Source organism: Odocoileus virginianus, chromosome 24 (assembly GCF_023699985.2).
Source record: "Odocoileus virginianus isolate 20LAN1187 ecotype Illinois chromosome 24, Ovbor_1.2, whole genome shotgun sequence".
In the NCBI taxonomy this organism is placed as follows: Eukaryota; Metazoa; Chordata; class Mammalia; order Artiodactyla; family Cervidae; genus Odocoileus; species Odocoileus virginianus.
In genome coordinates this window covers 24619681-24640911 of record NC_069697.1, presented here as the reverse complement: position 1 = coordinate 24640911, position 21231 = coordinate 24619681, and the positions used below count along the sequence as shown (strand labels likewise).

Sequence of the window (21231 nt, the reverse complement as noted above, 5' to 3'; positions counted from 1 at the left end):
AAGTTAAAGCACAGAATCACCCTGGCACTTGACAATTCTACCCCTAAGGATATCCCTAAAAGAACTGAAAACAGATGTTTAAGCAAACACAGACTTGTGCAAGATTCTTCATCGCAGTACCATTTACCATGGCTGAAAGGCAGAAACAACCTACCTGATGAATGCCCACCAGAAATGCCCACCTGATGAATGGATAAAATATGGCATATCCATACAACAAAATATTATTTGGCCATAAAAAAGAATGAAGTAAAAAATAAAAAATAAAAATGAAGTATCGATACATGCTACAACATGGATGAGCCTTGAAAACATGATGTTCAATGAACAAAACTAGTCACGGACAAGCACACATTATACACCTCCATTTATATGAACTAGCCCAACTAGATAACTCCATAGAGACAGAAAGTAGCTTAGTGACTGCTGACGGTTGGGGACGAGGGGAGGATGAGAAATTACTGCTTAATGGACGGTTTCCTTTTGGAGTGAAGAGAAAGTTCTGGAACTAGATAACAGTGATGGTTACACAACATTGTGAATGTACCTAATGCCACTGAATTATACACTTAAAATGGGTTAAATAATCGATTTGATGTGTATTTTAACACAATGTTAAAAATAAAAAAGTTAAGATCATGAGAAATGTCCCTCTCCTATTCCCAGTCCACCTCAGTTTCCACACTTACACCAAGCAAATGACCATCATTATTAGTATTTTTTGTTGCTTGTCATCTTTCAAGAGATTTTTAGTGTATATACAAACTAACATGAACATACATATAGTCTTCAAGTGATAGAATCAAATGATAGAATTCCACAAATGCTAGAATACTTTGCAGCCAGTTTTGCATCTTCCTCAGTTTCACTACTTTTCTTGGAGTTCCCACTACCCAAGAAATAAAGAATTCCCTTGTTCTGTATAGATTTCCATTGCATGGATATGTCATGTTGTATTTAGTCTTTGTGATGAGAATTTATGTTGTTTCTAACTGTTCACTATTATAAACAATACTGCAGTGAAAATTCTTGGATTTATCATTTCACAGGTGTGCATGTTGTATTAATAGGATAAACCCTGGAAGAGGATTTGTAGGGTTAATAAATAGGAATCATTTGTAATCCTGGTGAGCAGTGCAGACATAACCGACATGACCTGAAGGGCTGCGACAGTTCACACAACCATCATTTGAAATGCCAGCTCACTCCTTCAGGAAGCATCAACATCCTTCTCAGCCTGGGCTGAGACTCAGTACCAGACATTCGACATGGGGTGTGGGGAAGGGGTGGGGTGTCAAGCCGCTGACCGCCCCCGTCCTGCTCCCCACCACCTGTGACCTCAGGCGTAGTAGATATATATTTAACAGAGCCTCCACCCTCTGGCAGAGAGACCAGCCCAGGGCTCATCCTCTGCTTAACCTCAGACTTGCTGGCTCGGCTCGCCTGTGGTTGCCCAGGCTGGGGATGCTACAGCACAAGTTTTGACTCATCTCTCACAGGTGGGGCTCTGGGCCACACTGGTTTCCCAGGAGTTGCTCATCTCCCCTAAATGCGGCCCTGGACATGTCCCCCCAACCCCCTTCTCCCCTCCTTGGGATGCAGGACTTGCCACCAATTGTATCTTAATCTGTCTTTCCCTTTCTCTCTCCCCTTCCTATTCATAAATCTGATTACACCTCTAGTCTGCTTTTCTCTTCTCCACTTCTTTACAGTTCTTCATTTTACTTCTGTTCCCCCTCTGATCCTAAACATGGAATGGAAAAATCCATTTCAACCCCGTCTTTTCACAGATGGAAACCTGAATCCCAGAACTGGTGAGTGACGTGCCCAGGGTCCCCAGCGAACTTGAACAGAGGCAGGAACTGACACCGACCAGGCCTCTCACTTTGTGCGCTGCTTTCCTCCCCTCCAGCCCAGGCCCCATCTTCATGGAAAGTTTCACCTTCTCTGCACCAGTCCCCATGAGCTCTCCCTCATCCCCTTTCTCTTTCCTTGGGGTCTTCTTTGATCTTCCCTTTGCTCCCTCTGGGTTGTCCATTTTCCCAGACTTAATTCTGACTCCTATACCCTATTGCCCCCTCAGTCACTGAGAAACAGAGCATCTTCCCCACCCATCCAGAACTCCCAAGTCAGGAGGAACCTCTGCTGCCCACTCAGCATCACAAGGAGACAGAACTGAGCCACTGAGCCACTGTCTCCAGGGAGTGTGGGATCTGCCCAAGGGGAGGAGGCCTGAGGGGAGCACAAGGCGTTAGGCAGCAGGCTCGGCAGCTGGGGAGTAATATGGGGGGAACCTTACCTTGTATTAGTCCTTGACACATAGCTGTAAAGCAAATGATGGAGCTCATACATCCCCTACCTCCTTTTCCTGTCTCCAGTCCCACTCTTGGGAAACCAACCCAGGAGAGATGGGTGAGGGGAGGGAGGGTTTGCGAAACTGGATTGAGGGGAAAGGAACAGGAGATCTTGGGAATGCAGAGATTTCAGAGCCCTTCTCAAGACTCAGCTGAACCCTGGGTGTCTTCAGGCCACAGCCTTCTTCCCAGGAGGCTGGGACCAGGTGGGGCCTGGCTGGGTAGCGAGAGGAGGCAGAAGGGCTGGTGCCCTGGTACTCACAGGTGCGTACTTGCGTGCGGAGCAGCCCTTCCTCCGGCAGTAGCAGCAGCCTTTGTGTACTGATCTGGGAGGCTGCAGAGGAGGAAGTGACACACCCCGGGGTGGGGGAGACTTGGGGGTGGTGGGGGTGACTGATCTAGGAGACGACGGAGCAGATAAGGGTGCATATGGGTCAAGGGAGTTGGTGACACAGGGATCTCGAAGAAGGAAGCTCATCTACTGAGTACCTATTGTGCACTGGATATATCATCATAATGTTATAATTCATCCTCACAAGAACCTCACGACATAGGTGTGAAACTTCCCCCAGCCCCCTAATTTTACAGACGTAGAGGCTTAGAAGTACAAGGTAAAGAATTTTGCCCGAGATCACATAGTTAGCAAACTAACTGGTCTGGATTTAAATCCAAGTCTGCCTGCCTCCCAAACTGATGATCTCTCTACTTCCTCATATAGGAACATGATGAGAAGGAAGAAATATGGAGGCAGTAAGTACTGTAGGAGGGGGAAGTTAGTGACTATTGTTCTTTCTGAAAACCTACATTTACTACAGTTAACTACATTGACTCTGAAGCCAAACTGCCAAAGTTCAAATCCCTGGCTCTGTCACTTACCAGTAGTGCAGCTCTAAGTTATTTACTTACCCTTCCTGTGGCTGTTTCATCTGTCAAGTGAAACTCATATGATTGTTGTGAGAATGAAATGAGATTATTTGTATCAATTGTTTAGTGGAGAATATGGCACTTACTAGGGGCTGGATAAGAGCGAGAATTGATGGGTGAGAAGTAATGGAAATGGGAGAACGAAAACTTCCAAGATCCAGATGCTGGAAAGTTGGGAGACACTGGCACAGGGCCAGGCTCAAAGGATGAGGTTGGGAGTCCAAGGAGTCAAACAGTGGTGGAGCCTGGGATGGGGGTGGCGGAGGTGAGCTGGGCAAAAACGAGCAACCTGCATGGCAGCTGGAGTAGGCCAAGGCTGAGGCTGCTGGGAAAAGAAGTTGAGGCCTGCAGTTGACCACAGGGAGTTTTAAGAAGGAACTGGATGTGATGTCTGTTCATAGGTCTGTCTCCTCTACTGGGCAGGGACCACAGAGCCCATCTCCTGGCAAGTGTTCAGTGAACATCAAGTGGGTGGGAGGGCTGTAGCTGCCAGAGGAGAAGGTCCTCCTCTGGGTGGGCTTCAGCCAGCCTCTGGCTCTCAGACCTCTTGCCCTTCCCCCACAACTGGGGTTGCCACAGCAATGACCCCTCCTTCCCTACAGGCCCTGTGGTTTCCTCTAGAGCTTCTTTCACTTTCTTCTTCTGCTTTTCCCCTCTTCTCTCGTCCCCTGCGCCCACATCCTCAGCCTCTCTCCCCCATGTACACAGGTCCTCAGTAAAGACAGCCAAGCACAGGTAGGCAGGGCGCTATCCCAGGGAAGAAGGGAGGGGTGGGCGTGGATGGGGAGTCACAGGGGTCCGGGGAGTGTCCAGGGGTGCAGTGGCAGAGGTCAAAGGCAGTGGGGCTGAGGTTGGGGTGCTGCAGGGTCTACGGCATGCAGAGGCAAGGAGAGGAATTAGGACAGAAGGAAGGTAAGAGTGGGGTTGTGGAGGGCACGCAGGGTCATGGAGAGAAGGGTGGGCTTAGAAAGGGTAGACAACCGACTCAGAAGGTGATCCTGGGGTCGCAGGGTGGGGGGCGGCTCATGGGGTGAGGGGTTGGCGTAAAACAGACACACTGTAACTGAGATGTACACCGCGCTTCTTTTCTTCTGGGGCCAGGGACCCTCCTGAGAACCAAATGAAACAGCAACGACTCCCTCCCCAGAGAAGGGCAGATGTGCAGGTCTACAGAACTGGGGGTGGGGACAGCTTAAAGACCTCTGAGGCCCAGCACCTTCCTGGAGGTTCACAAAGTCCAATCTAAGCACCCACGCCTGGTGAACATGGGAGGCCCAGACGTTCAGGATGGGCCCTTGTGGACTCCCTTTGGGTCCGCCTCCCACCACACCCACTCAGTGAATCTCACGATTTCCCAGTTGCCCTAAGAAGCCTGCATGATCCACCCTCCTCATCTAGTCCCTCTCCAGGTCACCTGGTTGCTTCCCCCCCCCCCTCCCAACCCCAGGGAGCCACATCCCATGAGTTTCCATCACTTTATTTTGCAAAAATAGAAAACTCAGCAATATGCGATACAGCGGGGCGGGGGGCGGAGGTGGAGGAGAAATGTAAACAGAGGGGAGGGGACAGCACCCGGACCCCCCAGAGAAAAAGGGGAGCCAGTGGGAATCTTATTTGGCAGCTAAATACAAACTGGGGATTGGAGGAAGGGAGGGGTCACAGGGGCCCTGGGGTCCCCCTCCCAAGTCCCCTGGAGGAAGGGGTCAATTCCAGGGTGTAAACAAAAGCTAATAAATAAATAGAGGCTTCCTCTGGGTCAGGGCGGGATCAGCTAAGCAGTGCCCATCCCACCTCTCCATGGGCCAAGCTGCTCTGGGGGGTCAAGGGGGAAGGCACTAGGGGGAGAGGGATCCCCTGGCCCCTCTGTAGTGTAGGAGGGTCCCTGCCCCGTGGCTGAGATGAGGGGCAGGGGGGGCCCAAGGCACGTGGCAGAGCTGGGGGAGGGGCTTGTAACGGAGGCCCCAGTGAAGAGGTGTGGAGCTATCCACACCTGTCCCTCTCACCCTCTGCCCCCCCAACAGAAATGCAGGGCCCGGGCTGCCCCACTCTGAGCTGGCATGAGGATGGGGCACTGTGGGCAGGATGCACCCGGCAGGTGCCTCATGCAGCATTAGGCACCAAGGACGGGCAGAGGGTGGGCTCAGCCCTCCCCCTACAGCCCCCTTTTTGGTCTCTAGTGTTCCTGTTTGCTCCCAGAGGCCTAAGCACCCAGCAGAGGAAGGGGCTGTGGAATGAAGGGTCTTCCTCCTGCCCTGGGGGGCCTGGACCCTGGTGTGTGAGGGGCAGTGCTAAGATTTCAAAGTCCAAACCCAGGCTCACCCCTCTGCCCTCTCTCCTGGAGGGAAGAGGGCAGGCCCCCAGGACTGGAGAGGGAGCCGGTTAGAGCAAGATGGGGATGAACACAGAGGCACCCCTGGAAACTTTGGCAAAAACAAGGAGCTCATTGGAAGGGGTGGGGAGAGGGCAGAGCAGGTCCTCCCCCAGTCACTGGCGGTGTCTGGGAGATGGTCAGTCTGCTGCCTGGAGCCCCAACCCCCAAGGCAGGGGAAGTCAGGGACCCTGGTCAGGATGGGGGCTGCGGCCCCCTCTGCCCTGGCCCCCGGGAACCTCATCCTCGCTGGAGGCCTTGGGGTGAGGGCCAGGCTGCGAGGAGTCGTCCTCAAACATTTCGGGGTTCTCCAGCATTTCTCGGATCAGGGGAGGCATCGGGCCTGGAATCTCCATCTTCAGGGTGATGGCCCTTTCTGCTCCTGCAGTGGAGGAACAAGGAGGTTCAGGCTTAGGTACAGGCCCTACAGCAGCCTCCCTAACTCTGCCTCACTGCCCTCTCGGGCTCCCAGCACAGGCCTGTTACCTCTGTCTGCCTCTTTCTCACCCTCTTTCCACTCTAGAGCTCCTGGGGACCACACCTCTGCCTGGAGACTCTGCCTGTCTTCTCTGCCAAGCCCACAGCCCGCCATTCCTTTCAGGCCGTCTCCTCCAAGATCACACAGTGCCCTCCTTCCAGCCACACACCCTGGACCCCCTCCATAAGCCCATGGCTTGCCAGCTGTTCTTAGGGCTGTTCTTAATAACATTTACCACTAGGACTAACATTTATCAAACACTGTCTGCCAGGTATCCTCCTGAACCAACACAGTCCAATCAACCTTCCTGTGATAATGAAAACATCTCCTCTGTCCAGGGCAGGAGGCATTGAACTTTATAACTCAGCACAGTTGTAAGCCTGTTGTGTGTCAACTTATTTCATCCTCACAAACAGAAAAACAAGGTACAAAAAGGAAAGGTATTTTGCACCAAGTGTTCCCACTAGTATGTAGCAGAGCGAGGACGCGAGTGCAGGCTGCCTGATTCTAACCCACTCTGCCCTTGTCTCTGCCTGACCTGGGAGACCGGCAGTCCCGAGAAGACAGAGGGGAGGCTCGCTCCCGACTAACCCTTGGTGCTGATGCCCCGGAGGTCAGTGATCTTCATGAGCATCCTGGGGAACATGTAGGGCTGACTGGGCCGCCGGCGCCGGGCATAGAGCCTCAGGGCTTCGAGCAGAGGTTCCTGCAGCTTGTCCACTTTCTCAGGCTCCTCCAGATCCATGCGGTCTGTGGGGACAGGCACAGGTGAGTGAGGGAGATGCGGAAGACAGAGGCAAGTGGCTGATCCCAAGGGGCCCTGCCCTGTGGCCCTCCAGGCCCCAAACCCTGACCGTGAGCCCCATTCAGGCCATCTTCCCTGCTCCAACCCCTATACCATTCCCCCTCCCGGCAAGAGGTTTTCTCTGGTAAATCACTTCTGCCCAGGGCTTCCCTGCTGGCTCAGTAGGTAAAGAATCTGCCCGCAATGCGGGAGACCTGGCGGGAGACCTGGGTTCGATCCCTGGGTCAGGAAGCTCCCTTGGAGGAGGGCATGGCAACCCACTCCAGTATTCTGGCCTGGAGAATCCCCACGGACAGAGGAGCCTGGCGGGCTACAGTCCATGGGGTCGCAAAGAGTCGAACACGACTGAGTGACTAAGCACAGACCCCTATGTCAGCTCCCTGTCCCCCGTCCCGGCTCTCTCCCTCTTCTCCTTGCTTGTTCCAGGCTGCTGGGCAGTCTGTAACTGAAGCTGAGGAGCCCGGGGTGGGACCAAGGTCTCCAGCCACGCTGGAGGTCAGGTGTGGGGTGCAGTGGGAAAGTAATCTGAGTCGGCGCCAGGGGGCGCCCCCGCACCTCCGCAGATGAGGCAGATGGCACTGAGCAGGCCCGTCTCTGTGTCGTCCATCTCCAGCGGCAGAAGCTGCCCAGCAAAGGCAAAGACGAGGTCTGTGAGGGGCCCAAAGCCGGCGTTGTGCATCTGAGTCCGGTTCAGGGTCAGCCCATCGGAGAAGGTCATAGTGTCCTGCTCTGGGGTGTACCTTGTGCAGATCCGCAGCATCTGGAAGTGGGGGGGCGGGGGTTAGTGCTGTCTCCGGGAAGGAGCAAGTAGGGTAGGAGGGAAAACAGGATGAGGTGCAGGTAGAAAGCGAGGAAGTCAGGTCCTAAAGCAGGGCCACCTAAAGCAGGCAGGAGAAGGAAGGTGGACAGATGGAGGGTCTGAAGTTGGGGGAAGAGAACAGAAGTCAGAAGGCAAGACATTCAGAAGTCTAAGATCAGATCTCAGGGGCAAAGATTAAGACAAAATAGAGCTTGGGTTTCGAGGATATCTGGGGGAGTCCCAGATTGGAGAGGGGAAGAGAGAATGAAATCTTTGTGTGGACCAACTCCATGGTCTCTTCTGAGTGTCAGGCTATGATGGAAGACAGGGCCCAGGGTTTAACTTACCAGGATGTCCAGGCAGGCAGCCTTGAGCAGAGTGATCTGGTCAGCAATGCTGAGCCCAGTGAAGCCAGGTAATCTCTTGGCAAACTCCACGATCTTGATGATGCACTTGGTGGCCAGCTCACTGAACTTGTCCCACAGCCCCAGATCCAGTTGCACCCGGTGGTCTGCACTGGAGTTCTGCAGCAATAGCAGGTTAGAAAACAAACTAAGGCTCGTCCTGGGGGCTGTCTTCCCTTTGCCAAAACCCCTGGCTCTCCCTTCTGCATCCAGATGCTCTCATTGTTGTCAGCACCAGACCATGGCCTCCAACACCATCCCTACCCATTCTCCAAAGTCAGCGGTCCCCTGCCCTCATTGGGGCCCTGCCCACTCCTCACCGTGGTGTACTTGCCCAGCTGGCAGAGCGAGGGGAAGGTCTCCTGATGGGCCTTGCTGACCTTGGTGATGAGCTCTTCTAACTGGGGGCTCAGCTCATAGCTGTCAAGCGACCCTTCTTCCTTCACCTCTTTCTTCTTCTTGTTGCGATCATTCCGTACAGCTTGGGGGTAGAGGCAGATCAGGAGAGGGTCAGGACCCTCAGAATCTCCCTCCCATGCGAACTCAATACACTTGAGAGCATCCATTCCCTGGGACCTTAGGGCAGGGCCTCGGGTTCCCTGTCTCCTACACTAGCTCCCATTCCCAGGCTGGCTCTCCCCAGCCCCACCCAGGGCCTGCAGCCCCTGCTCCCTCCCCAGGCCATTCGGCTCCATCCTGCCCTTCCTGTCACCCTGCAGGAGCTGGGGAGGGGGGGCAGGATATGCAGGCGGCAGGATATCCACTTATAGCCTTGGCAGCACAATGGCGCAGGGGAGGGGGGGGCACCCCAGATCCACCTCAGGCTCAGAGCTGGGAGCAGGGGAGGGGACAAGCAAGCCCCCCAACTTGCCCATGAAACAAGGAATGTGCAATGGTAACCCCCATTCCCTCATTCAGAGAAAGGGTTAAGCTCTGAGAAAGGGGAATGGGAAGGGGTGGGGTCTCCTGGGTGAATGGAACTAATCAAATAGGACTGGCCCAGGAGGAGGCAACACTCCAGGGCGGCTGGAGGCTGATCACAGAGGTCAGGGAAGTGGGGGCGGCTAGTGGGAAGAGGGTGGCAGCCACAGGCTAGCACAGGAGTGCTCCTGCCCAGGCAGGCCTAAGGGCCTACCTTCCTTGGACATGCCAACTTCAAAGCATTTCTGCAGCCGGCAGTACTGGCAACGATTCCGGGTCACCTTGTTGATGATACAGTTTTTGTCGCGGTGACATGTGTACACCATGTTCTTCTGGATGCTGCGACGGAAGAAGCCCTGGGTTGGGGGTAAGGGGGGAGGGACAGTGAAGCAGGATGCTGGGAGTATCAGCCTCTCGCAGGCCTTGCTGGTGGTCCCAGGCTCAATCTGTGCAAAGCAGCATCCCTCCCACCCCAGAGGGATACCCACCCACACAGTCTCTGATCTCACCCAGTCAACTCGGGATGCCCAACGCACCCACATCCACCCTATACACACCTTGCAGCCTTCACAAGAGCTGACCCCATAGTGGTAGCCAGAGGACTTGTCATTGCACACGAAGCACGGCTTGTAGACCCGGGGAGGTGGAGGGGGCGAGGGCGAGCTTGGCACCATCTCCTCTGAGCTAGTGCTCTGCGTCTCCACCGCTGGGGAGAAGCAGTGATGTGAGGGTCAGGGGAGAAGCCCCCTCAGATCTCTAGGTATCCTCATCAGATACACACTCCACATTCCTAGTTCTTCCTCTGGCTCAGCGATGACACCATCGCCACCACACTGATTTAAAGTCCCAACAACCCATACAGCCCTAGAGTAAACACTTCCAGAAACCCTCAAATGACTACTATTACCTCCCAACCTGGCCATCTCCCCCTATAATAATGTCCTATACAACTGCTCAATTCTCCAAATGCTGGACCAGGCCATCCAGGAAGTTAAATTCTCTGGGCCTGTTTGCCCAGCTACAAAGTGGGTGTGTAAAGGGGTATCAGCCTGTGGTTCTGAACTCTCTAGTCACTCCTTCTCACCTTGGGTCCCTGTCAGTAGACTCCCTCCTACCCTTCTCCTGCTCAAGAGGCCACAGATCTAGGGGTGAAGAGGCAATTCCAGGCCACCTGTGGCTAGCACCTGGCTAAATCACCTGCAGGAGACTCAGAAGATAGAAGAGAACCCCATCTTCTCTCAAGCAGTACAGGGTAGACAGTCCTGGACCTTTTCCCCCGCAGAGTGTGTGTGCACGTGCACTCTCAAGTCGTGTCCAACTCTTTGCACCCCCATGGACTGTAGCACGCCGGCTCCTCTGTCCATGGAATTTTCCAGGCAAGAATACTGAATGGGGTTGCCATTTCCTTCTCCAGTACCCCCTCAAACCACTCCCCAAATTACCACTGATGTCCTTGTCCCTAGAAACCACTGAGACAGTGGAGCAAATGGGATGCAGGGATTGGGAAAGTAGGTTAGGGCACATGCAAAAGCCTTATTTTACACCTGAAGAAATGGAGGCCTATGGAGGGATGAGGCCAGCCCAGTGCCACATTGCCAGTTATGGGGTGGGGAGGGCGTGGGGGGAGGAGGGAGTGGGGGGCAGCGGAAGATCTCAGGTCTGGATGCCAGTTAGAGGCCAGGCCAGGAGTGAGAGAAAGGGAGACAGGTATTTGCTCAGATTCTCAGGTCTAGAAGTTGTTGGGGGTATAACAAACCAGAAGTCAGGTGACAGTGGGTTGTAACTGGGGTTGATAGGGGAGGGGAGTCCCTCTGGACCCTCTCTGAGCTATGTCTTCACTCCTAAACCTCCCCTGCAAAAGCCACATGCTGCTCAAAAAAGATCTCAGTCCATGCCACGCAGAGAGTTTGTGGGGAGGACACCCTCTGTTTAGGAGGCTGCTGAGTAAACCTCTTTTGAGTGTGTGGTTGGTCTTCAGAGGGTGGAAAAAAAAAAAATCTATAAATTATTCAACCTGTAGGACCAGTTGCCCAAACCTGGAAGGCCTAAGTTAATGCAAGAAAACCCTAAAGCCCTCCCTAACAAGTGTCCCTTGCTTGCACCCACCTCATGAACACCTTCTTCCTTCTAACCTGCTGTAGCCCATCTAGTCAGAAGTCCACCCAGCCTGCCAGAAGGACAGAAAGGCCTGGGATGCCAGGATGCAGGGGTTCCGGACTAGCTCCACCCTCCCCACAGGAGGGAAGCCCTCCCCACCCCCCAACACACACAGACACTCAATTAGCATAAGAATCCAGCTAGAGTGAGATTCCCCAATGAAAAAGGAGAGCGAGGAGTGGAGGCTAGGAGGGTGCCTGGAGTCTATTCAGGACCGGGCGGGAGACGGGGTGGTAGGGAGGAGGTGCTGGTGCTGAGAGATGGGGGGTGGGCTGGAATGCCTTTCTCTCAGGAAGGTCCCAGTGTCTGAGGGCACATGTGCTGCCCACAGGCCAGTGCGTGGGGTGGTGCTTACCCGCACTGACGCCCTCCCTGCCCGCAGAGCGCTGCCTCATTTCCTCTCTTGCGAAAGGGCCTGGGTGCGGTCGGACTGGCATGGGCCTGTGCCAGCCAATCATGAGAGTGGGGGTGGCGGGGAGACAGGCCAGAGGCAGCTTTTCTCGTACTCATGGTACTGTGGTCCCTTCTCGGTACCCCTCTGACACACCCTCACCCTTGAACCCTAAAGTGCAACCCAGCGGCTCTGGTCAATATGGAGCGAAGGGCACAGGAAGGCTAAGTGGGTCAGCTCCGCTCAGATTCCTTTCTCAGCCCTGGGCAGAGACCCCACCATGACGATGCCTGGCCCGGCTAAGCAGGGGCCCCTGCTGCGGAGGAGGGGGGTGGGCTCTGGGTTTTTCTCCTTTTAAAGCCCAAATTGCTGAAATTGAGGAAATTCCTGGCCAGGCTGAGCGGAGCTTCAAACAAACTCTTTATAACCGGCTGTAAACACTCCCAGCTGCGAGGCCTAGGGCTGAGAAGCCCAGACTCACAATCTGACGACACACACCTCCTTGGAGACACTCTCACATATCAACAACACACAGGGCACAAAAGCAGGCACAATACCAACCAGCTCCTATACCCCAACGGGAACCCTGGCACAGAACACCCAGGTAGGCACAGAGGCACATGCACTCCGGCCACACTGTGGAGGTGGATACACAAGGCAGACACACTACATCCAGCATTCGCTTCACAGTTGCAAGCAAGAAGCTCTGCCACCAGACAGACACCATGGCCTGCCAACGCAGCACCAGAGTACTGGAGTTGCCAAGCGCTCGCAGACGCACCAAAGAACTTCTTTCCTTCCCTGGTCTAGACACATAGGTCTACACTACTTTCTCTCTGAAAGTGTGTGGAGCAGGCCCGAAGCCCCCCCAAGGCCCTAGAAGCCAAAACTGTTGGTCCAAACTGACTTGCCAGCCAAGTCCCATGGGCTTCTCTGGGCCTAAAAAAAAACCAGGTCCTTGCCCGGTCCCCGCAAAAAACCTTCCTGGAGGATTCTTTCCATCTCAGTATACTGCCCAACATACCCCAAATCCCCATCCTATCCGACCATGAGCGGAAAGTTAAGAATTCACAAGGATTTGGTTTGGTGCAAGGCACTAGTTCATGTTTTCCCCGCCCTTTAAATGCTACACTTTTCTTCTTTCTTGCCCCACCCCACCCCACAGTTCGGTCTCCTATTTGCCACCTCCCTCTTCCAGTTTCCCAGTTGTTAAATCTGAGCAGCTCTGCCCTGCAACCAAAAGACCCAAAAAAAAAAAAAAAAAAAAAAAAATCCGATCTCGTAAACAGCGCTGCCGTGTGCCAAGGAGCGAGGCGCGTTGGCGGGGGCTCAGTGACCCCGCGCGCACACTCCCCGGGCGCCCGCCGCCCGCCCCTTCCCAGAGTGCCCCCCAGTCCCGCATCCCCGGGCTGGAGCGCCGTCCCAGCCCCAGGGAAATTCGGGGGTGTTCCAGGCTCCCCTCCCAGCTCCTCCCCACCCCCCCCACACACACACCCCCGCCAGGCACTTGGGCCCGGGCTTCAAAGCCGCCTCTCATCTGGACTTCATTTTTACTGCCTCCCAGTCCCCGGCTTTTTATTACCGCTCTGGAAAGGGGTTCCAGGGCCCCAGGCCTGGCATCTCCCATTTCACAGAGAGGGAAAGATGTGTATTTGGGAACCCAAGAATCCTGCTTCCCCGGCCGCTGCCACCTCCAGGCCCCTCCTCACCATACACAAACTTTGCTTGAAACTTTTCCCTTCCTACTGAAGTTGTGGGCTGGAGCCATAGGAAAAAGTGCACACAACCCTATACACATTTCCTAACATTTCTTTTCTCAGTGGAGGGGGGCGCCAGAACCCAATCTGGCCGCCTTAGTGTGCACAACCCCTTCCACCCCGCACACAGCACACCCAGAGGATGCACGCTCCAACACAGCCCTTTCCAAAACCGCCCCCGCAGCCACGCAGGGCACACGCCCTCCCGGCCTCAGGCCACAAACAATTCCACACGGGGCCATGTGGACCTGCCAACGCAGGCGAAGGGTGATGCTGCGGGGAGAGACCCCTGCACCCACACTCGCACCGCCTAAGCGAGGCGCTGCACACTCCAGGGATGCCCACGCTCCGCAAACGATATATATTTTTTTATACTCGCAACTTCCCACATGGACTTTACAAGCGCCACCCACGGTCCTGGGTGCCATAGCCCTCCAGGGCCACGAACCTGCCGACACAAACTACCAACGCACCTCAGCCTCTCCCTATCTCCGGGAACCCTGGAGGGGCATCAACCACAGGTCCTAGCTATACACCCACCATCGAAACCACACACACACTCCAAACACTACTGCCCACACCCAAAGGAGTCGCTGAGGCCCCCACTTTTAAAGGGCCAGTACTTCTCTTTCCTACATACCCGACCCTCACATGGAAACGGTCAGAATGCCCGCTTGCACCCCAGGTCCACCTTTTACACATGGAGAGCGAGAGCCGCTGCCTGTCCTGCACCCCACACCCCACCCCCAGGCTCGGGTACCTACACTGCAGACTGGCGGGTTGCGGCCAGGCAAAAGACTCGAGTCCGGCGAAACAGGAGCTGCCGGTGGCTCTGCGCAGCAAGCCAGCCCCGGGTCCGCTTGCCCCGTACAGCCGTCGCGGACCCGGGGCAAATGTTTCCATGCAGTCGTACATCGCGACCCGGCTTGGAGGGAAGCTGGGTGCTGGGAACACCGAGAACCCGCAGCCGATTCCCCCTCCTCCCCCGGCGGCGCCCCGCTCCTGGAGGGGGGGAGGGGGAGGGCTAGCGTAGGGCGCCGGGCTGCATGGGGGGTAAGGGGTGGGCGGGGAAGAGGGGGATCCCCAGCAGGGGAAAGGGACTGGGCGGGGCGCAGAGCCGGGGCTGCCGCTCCTGCCGCGGTCTAGCTCACTCTGGGCGCCTCGGCAGCTAGCACTGGGGAGACCTTTTGTAAAAGCGAAGCCCAGAGGGGTGGGGGGTGGGGCTTGGAGAGCTAAGGGGGCCGGGCACCAAGATGAGCAGAGCTGGGAGTGGAGCGCACACACACACACACACACACACACACACACACACACACACACTCGCACCGCCGCGCGCTTGCTTGCTTAGACACACATCCGTGCATGCATTTATCTTGGCAGGCACCACGCATTTGCAAATATGCAATAGTGCACATGCATGTCTGCACGCGCAAAATCTGAGGTGTACACACACGTTTTTGCAGACACACCTGGCTCAAGAGAATGCTTGCAAGGATTCTCTCTACAGCCTGGAGGCTTTGCAAGCTTTTGCACTCAGGCGCGTGCCTCGATCAGGGATGGGGGAAGGAGTGGAGGAGCCGAGCACACGCATTTCCTTTCGAGTTTCCCCCTCCCCCCAACAGTCTTTTTTTTTTTTTTTTTTTACCCAAGTCTATACTGGCAGGGGTGTCACGGAGGACTGGGGAGAGGGGAACATGGAGGTCCCCTGAGCGCGGCAGTTCTCCAGAGCCCAGAGACCTGCACTACCTCCACCCCCTCATTCCCAGGCCTGGCTCCTCCCTCTCCCTCCGCGCGCGCGCCGCAGGGCCGAACAGTACATTCCTGCGGCTGGGCGCGCGCGGCCTGCTCCTTCCTTCCCGTCCTCCCCACCCCCGGTCCGAGGGCCGGAGCGCGCTCCCGCCGTGAACTCTCCGGGAACCCCCCTCGGGGCGGGTGGCCGGGCGCGCTCACCTCCCCCTGACCCGGCCCCGCCCCACCCCGCCCAGGCCTTAGCCAGCGCCGCCGCGGAGTCCCCCCCGCCCCTCCTGCGCAGCCGGAGTCTACCCCTCCTAGCCCGAGCGGTCCTCCCTCCGCCGCGGCCCGGGCCGCCTCCCTCGGAGTCCCCAAGGCCCATCCCGGGGCTGACATTCCCGGAGCGCCTCCACTGCCTCTCCCAGCGCCCCTTCCTCGAAACTGACATCACTTGTAGGGCGCAAGACTTCTCCCACCGCGCCGACTGCGTCTCAGACCACACTGCCCTCCTGAGTGCCAACTCCCCTCCCCCAGAGTGCCAGTCGCCCCCAGGTGCCCAGGGCCCCTCTCGGCAATAACTGCGAGTCTGGTCGGTAACTGTTCTCAAAGCCATTCGATACCCCCACCAATGGCAAACCGCCCCTTCTCCCCTTTAGTGCCACACTTGGTGCCCTTCGGATCTCCGAGGGCCGCCCCACTCCTTCCTCGCGGGCCCCTTCCTGGCACTGAGCGCCCTCGCCCGGCGGAGAAGGGGGTGAGGGGGCGGGGGCTTGGCCACGTCAAGAGTTTGCCCTCGCCGGGCCGGGCCGACTCGGGGACCCTGGCCCCGGGACAGCGCCAGCGGCGGCGACTCCCGGAAACCGCCCCCTCCTCCGCGCCCCGCCCGCCTCCCGGCCGCCCGGCGGGCCGGCCCAGCCGGCTCTGTCAGCGCTGCTCACACGGGGAGCGCCGGGGGAGCAGGAGCGGCGCCCGGCCCGGCCCATTCCCCCGCCCGGCGGCGGTGGCTGGGCCAGGGCGGGGCGCGCTTTTCTAAGAATCTGTTGTACCGGGTGGGGGGCGCACTGGGGTGCCTCTGGAGTGGGGCGCCAGTTTGGAAGAATAAAGAGCAGGAAGGGGTGCCAGAGTAGGCAGGGAAGGAAAGGCAGGCGCAGAGGAGGGGCCGGGGTGACGGCCGGGGACTGAAGGGGGCTGGGCTGGGAAGGAGGGCCTGGTTGGCGGATGGGGGGGTCTGGGGTGGCAGGGCCGACTGGGGGGCTGGAAGCAGGGATGAAGAGGGAATGCATTGGTCTTTTCCAATCCAGCCTGCCTGAGCTCCCAGTTCTTGCCCTCAATCCCAAATACACCATCTCTGGATCCAGCCATTCCCCACGAAGAGAAAAAAGGGGTGACAGATTTCTGATTCAGAACCTGGCCAGTGGCAAAAACATCAGTTAAGTGCAAAATGTGGAGTACCCCCAAAACAAGGGGGGGAAAGCCCTGATTAGTCAACTCCAGGTTGTCAGTCCCCCCCACCCCACCCTTCCCCCTCAGAAATCTGAAAGGTCCCAATTAAGTCAGGCCTGCCTGGTTGGTAATTAGAACCAGAAGTGGCCAGGCCACAGGGAGGGGGGTTGGGAGTGGGGCACAGGAGGTGTGGGGGGAGGGCTCCTAGAAGTCATGAGTCCTCAATAGCCCCCCTTTCTATTCACCAGATACACCCCACTCCTCATCACCCCATCTGTGTGTGTTTCCCAGGCATTGCAGGGAGCGGGGGCCTTAGAAGGGACTAGGCAATGTGGTGTCAGGCCCACCCTAACCCCCAACCCCAACCCCCCATTCTAGACAGTCTTAGCCTTGAGGAGAAGGTAAAAGGATGGGGGAATCTAGTGCCCCCTCTTTTCCCCAAAGTCCCCCCAGCCCTTATTGCAGCAATTAGACCCATTAGCCTTCTAGCATTTCATGGGAACCAGATGTTCTCCACCAGCCTGGTGGGAGTATAAGGGGGGGCTGCTGCCTGACTCACCCCCTTCCCTATGATCCCCGCCACCAAAGCACACCCCTCCCAGCTGGAGCCCCACAAAGCATGGTCCCAGAGGCAAGGAAGAGTGTACCCCCTCCCCCACTAATGAAGTCATCCACACTGAGCCTGGCATGGTCACCCCTCAGAACCTTGACCACCCTGGCAAGGATGCATTTGGCCATCAGGGGGCTGTGGGGGGGAGGGACAGCTAGCTCCTTCTGCATCTCTCCTTTGCTCCCCTCCTGCCACCTTCTGGAAAGGGCCTTGAGGATAACTGGCTCTGAATTCCTCACGCTAAATTCTCCTTTTCTTCCAAAACCTTCCCTCAAAAAACTGAAGAGGGGGCATTTCAAAGCAGAGAAGGCCCCATCCCAAGGGTAAGTCCTAACTTAGGAGTCCCACCTGAAGGGCAATGAATGGGAGGGGTCTCCAGAGGTGGGGGCAGCAGTGGACCGGAGGGAAGGAGGGAAGGGGAGGTGTGAATGAGGACCGACTGGGCCGAAGCAGGGCGGTGAGGAGCGCTGGGCAGGATGGGGGCTGGGGCCGGGTAGGGGGGCCAGGAGAGGGGGGTGCAGCCTGGGCCCCAGCGGCGGCGGCTTGCCCAGCTCCCCCCGCCAGAGAGGTTTCCTGTTGCAATCAAAGCCCCGTTTGTGTCGGCCTGGAGCTGGAGCTCGAGCCTGAGCAGGAGAGACCAGGAGGGGAGGGGAAGGAGGCAGCGGCTGGGGTTTTTTCCTGGAGGAGGCCTCGCTGCCGCCTGCTCACCACCAGGCCCGCCTGCTTAACAAGGCCCCTGGCCTCTCCCGGAGTCTGGGTTCTCTCTGTGTCTGTGCCTTCCAGCCTGTATATTTCCTTCTCATCTTGTTTAGGTCTCTGAGTCTCTCTTTATCATTTTAAGTAGAACTCTTCCTTCTTGTGCCAACCTGTCCTCAGTTTCTCCATGTGACTTGGTATGGTGCAGCCTGGGCTTTGTGACCCAGAGATACTGTCACCAAGTTCAGAGGACAAGCAGGGCTGGGTCGTCAGGACACCAGCTATCTTCTAAAACGGGGAGGTGGGCAGGACAGGGCTTCCCTTCCCTTCCATCACACTCTGTTCCCTGCAGTCTTGATAAAACAAACATAGACCACACCAATGGTCACAACACTGAGATACACAGTGACACAGACACCAGGGTTTCATGTGTATGAGTGAGCAAGCACACCCAAACCTTCGCGCATGTGTATACACACACACACCCCTCCACTTTTCCACACACGCAGGCCTGTGCTTGCCTTGGCAGCACGTGTTCCCTTCCCCTCCCCTCCTCCAACAGGCGGTTCTGAGATGCCTTACTCACTCAGGCCCCCGCGGCACCCCAAGAGGTGAAGCAAGATTGCCTTTCTCAACATTAGTGTCTCTAAGGTGCTGGGGACCCAGCAGTAGGATCCAGGAGCCAGCCCCAGGGTGAAGTTCCAGAGTCCTTTACAGACTACCCTCCCTCCCACAGACCAGCAACAGAGGCTGAGGAAAGAGAGCCAGCCACCAGGTGAGCGTGGCTTGGACTCAGGCCTCCAGTCCCCTTCCATTAGATGGCCCAGTCGCCGAGGGAAGGGACAGTTTCCCCCTTCAGGCCCTGCCGCCTGCTGTGGGAGGTCTCTCAGACTCTCCCAGCTGCCTCCCTTTCCTCCACCACTAGGTGCTGCGAGCCCCAGGTAGCTGTCTGGACCCAGGCCTTCCCCTCCTCCCCTCCCCACCGCCACCTCTCTGCCCAGGCCTGTCCCCCGCTGCCAGCCGCACCCTCCCCAGCTACCAGCCCAGGTTCTGGCTCCTTCCTTGGATTTCTTCTTTCAGCCCCCCTGCTCCTTCAGGGCAGCCCTTGGGGATAGAGCTTAGTCTGACCCATTCCCTTGCCTTGACCTCACTTTGAACCCTGACCTTGCTCTCCCCGTGTCCAGGGCACAGGGGCACACGGAGAACTTCGCTGGGGGCTGGCTCCTGGCTCTCCGCTCTCTCCCCGACACAGTCTCTCTCCTCTGCCTTCTACCCCCACTCCCTTAGTTGCCTCGGAAACTTGGGAAAATCAAGTCCCAAGGGACTGAGTTGTACTGCTCTTTGCAAGAAGGGCATTCATGTGGGAGGGTGGTTCCCTCCCACCTCCAAGACCCTGGGACAGATTCATGGGGTGCAAATGAGGTAGGGGAAGCCCAGCTGAGGTTTATAAAAAGGGGGGCTTTGTGCTCTCTCCTTCACCTGCATGCCACCCAAATAACCCCTGTTGGACTACAGACAGGCCACCAGCAGGCCTCACCAAACCCCAGACACACCGTCAGCAGCCCATGAAATACCACCTCACTCCTCACACTGACTCTTTGTTGCAACCCTGGAATTCTGTGTGTGAGCAGTGTCTCAGGGCCACACTGTGCATACAACTGCATATGGCCTTACACACACACACACACACACACACACACACACATACGCCTTCTCTAGGTGAGCTTGCTCTTTCCAGCAGAGCTGCCAGTCCCAGTCCTGTCTAATCACCCCTTCACACACACACACACACATACACACACACACAACCCTCCAAGTTCCAAGTGCCAGCTCCTGAACATAGGTCCCTTCTCTCTACTTCTCTCTGAGCTTGTGGAGCTATAAGAGATGTATCTTTATCTTTTGGTCTTTTCTTCTCCCTCTCTGTTTCTCTCTTTGGAGCTGCCCCTCTCTCTATCACCTCCCCTCCTTTCCAGGTGGGACCTTCTCTACACCGGCTCCCACACTGACCCTCTATCACATGGAGGTCGGCATCCTAGCCCTCCAGCTCCTGGGCACCCAAGCCTGAAATGATCCCGGCGAGAAGGATCCACTACCAAGAGGAAGGAGAGGGGACCCAGAGGCAAGAGGAGAGGCCTCAGCTTGCTGCTGTCAGCTTCACCCAAAGAGGGCAGGCCTGAGGGACAAGCAGGGATCTGCACAGCATGTGGGCAATGGGCCAGACAAGAGAGAAAGAGAGAGAGAGAGAGAGAGAGAGAGAGGAGTCCACAGCCCACATGGCTGGAGGAGAGGATGCTGCTGGGACCCCCTTCCACTTCCCTGGATTACTTATGAGACAAGAGCTACCTTCCTTGCAGATATTTCCACCCTTCCCAGAAGCAAGGGGCTTCCCTGGTGGCTCTGCTGGTAAAGGATCCGCCTGCAATGTGGGAGACCTGGGTTCAATCCCTGGGTTGGGAAGATCCCCTGGAGAAGGGAATGGCTATCCACGCCAGTATTCTGGCCTGGAGAATTCCATGGGGTCACAAAGAGTCAGACATGGACACTGAGCAACTTTCACTTAACCAGAAGCAAGAGGGAAGTTTCCTGACCCCAGACATCTCTGGGTACCTGGCACTAGATTCCGTTCCTCTCTTTTGCTCCCCCCAATTCAGGACAATTTCATCTATCAATCCAAGAGTCAGAAGACTGTCCTCCCAGGCTCCTTCACTTCACAGCCTGGCTCCCCACACCTGCCACTGCAGGCAGGCAGCAGCCCCAGACTTCCCCAGACCCACCCTTGGCTGCCCATAGAAAGAGGTTCTCCCTGCTAGTTTACTCACTCAGGAGGAAATTTCAGAGTCCCAAATTGTAGGCATGCCACTTTCCCATCCTAGCTGTGCAGGAGAACTCTCATTCACAAAGATGTTCATTTGCTCCATATCCAAACCCCCTCATGGCTACTCCTTTAGATCAAAGCCCTAAGCCTGCCTGCCTTCCTAATGGGGACACCAATTTTCTCTCTCATCCCCCACCAATGCCCTCCTGTTTCCACTTGCCCTCATCCCCCACAATCCCTGAGACTCACACAGAGAGGCCATCTCCTTGGGGAGGTCAGGCTGGCCCAAGCCCCGGAAGCTAGGGCTCAGCATCTCGAAAGGTGGAGACCCCCTGAGTGCCCCTGGGAAGGCGAAGGGGAAGCCAGCCCCTGGGTAGCCAGAGCCAGGCCCCAGGGCACCAGGCACAAAGAGTCGCTCCTTATTGGTGGCCATGGCCGCTGCAGTGTGGGAGGCTGAGTCCCCTGGGGTCTGCTGTGGGCGGGGGACTTCTTCAGCCACAGCCCCCGCCCATGCCCACTGCCCTGGCCTGGGAGGCTCCGTGCCCGCCCTGCCTGGCCTGCTCACTGGGTCTCCA

General features: G+C 56.6%; 2 protein-coding genes and 1 long non-coding RNA gene across 6 annotated transcripts in view; 1 reads left to right on the top strand and 2 right to left on the bottom strand.

The window, feature by feature from the left end:
* Positions 1-3829, bottom strand: part of ITGB7 (integrin subunit beta 7) — a 15253-nt gene extending 11424 nt beyond the window's left edge. The window contains exons 1-2 of one of the 3 annotated variants that reach the window (XM_020895041.2): positions 2617-2675; positions 2300-2323 (exon numbers count right to left, since the gene is read on the bottom strand). The gene's annotated coding sequence lies outside the window, so the exon portion shown is untranslated. Of the gene's footprint in view, positions 1-2299; positions 2324-2616; positions 2689-3260 lie in introns of those variants that run through there. The other 2 variants (XM_020895040.2, XM_020895043.2) reach the window with 2 other exon arrangements.
* LOC110138227 (uncharacterized) lies at positions 3822-6491 on the top strand. Its single transcript, XR_002314154.2, has 2 exons — positions 3822-4013; positions 6170-6491. It is a non-coding gene; the product is annotated as an uncharacterized lncRNA (long non-coding RNA).
* RARG (retinoic acid receptor gamma) lies at positions 5700-21231 on the bottom strand. Of its 2 annotated transcripts, none has more exons than XM_020895053.2 (8): positions 20906-21231; positions 9611-9759; positions 9268-9409; positions 8453-8613; positions 8076-8252; positions 7485-7689; positions 6716-6874; positions 5700-6028 (listed from the first exon to the last, which is right to left on the bottom strand). In XM_020895053.2, the coding sequence occupies exons 1-8, from the start codon at positions 21087-21089 to the stop codon at positions 5829-5831; spliced, it is 1377 nt and encodes a 458-aa protein (XP_020750712.1). In that variant the 5' UTR covers positions 21090-21231; the 3' UTR covers positions 5700-5828. The 2 variants fall into 2 exon arrangements, with proteins under 2 accessions (XP_020750712.1, XP_020750713.1); XM_020895054.2 differs by lacking the exon at positions 20906-21231 and adding an exon at positions 14123-14369.

Bases quoted from the DNA above. Each gene is read 5' to 3' on its own strand.
- RARG (XM_020895053.2), bottom strand. From the start codon at position 21,089: ATGGCCACCAATAAGGAGCGACTCTTTGTGCCTGGTGCCCTGGGGCCT. The intron at 8,614-9,267 runs GTAGGCCCTTAG...TCTACCCCCAAG, and splicing joins AGTTGGCATGTCCAAGGAAG to CTGTACGGAATGATCGCAAC. The intron at 6,029-6,715 runs GTTAGTCGGGAG...CCTCCACTGCAG, and splicing joins CCGGGGCATCAGCACCAAGG to GAGCAGAAAGGGCCATCACC.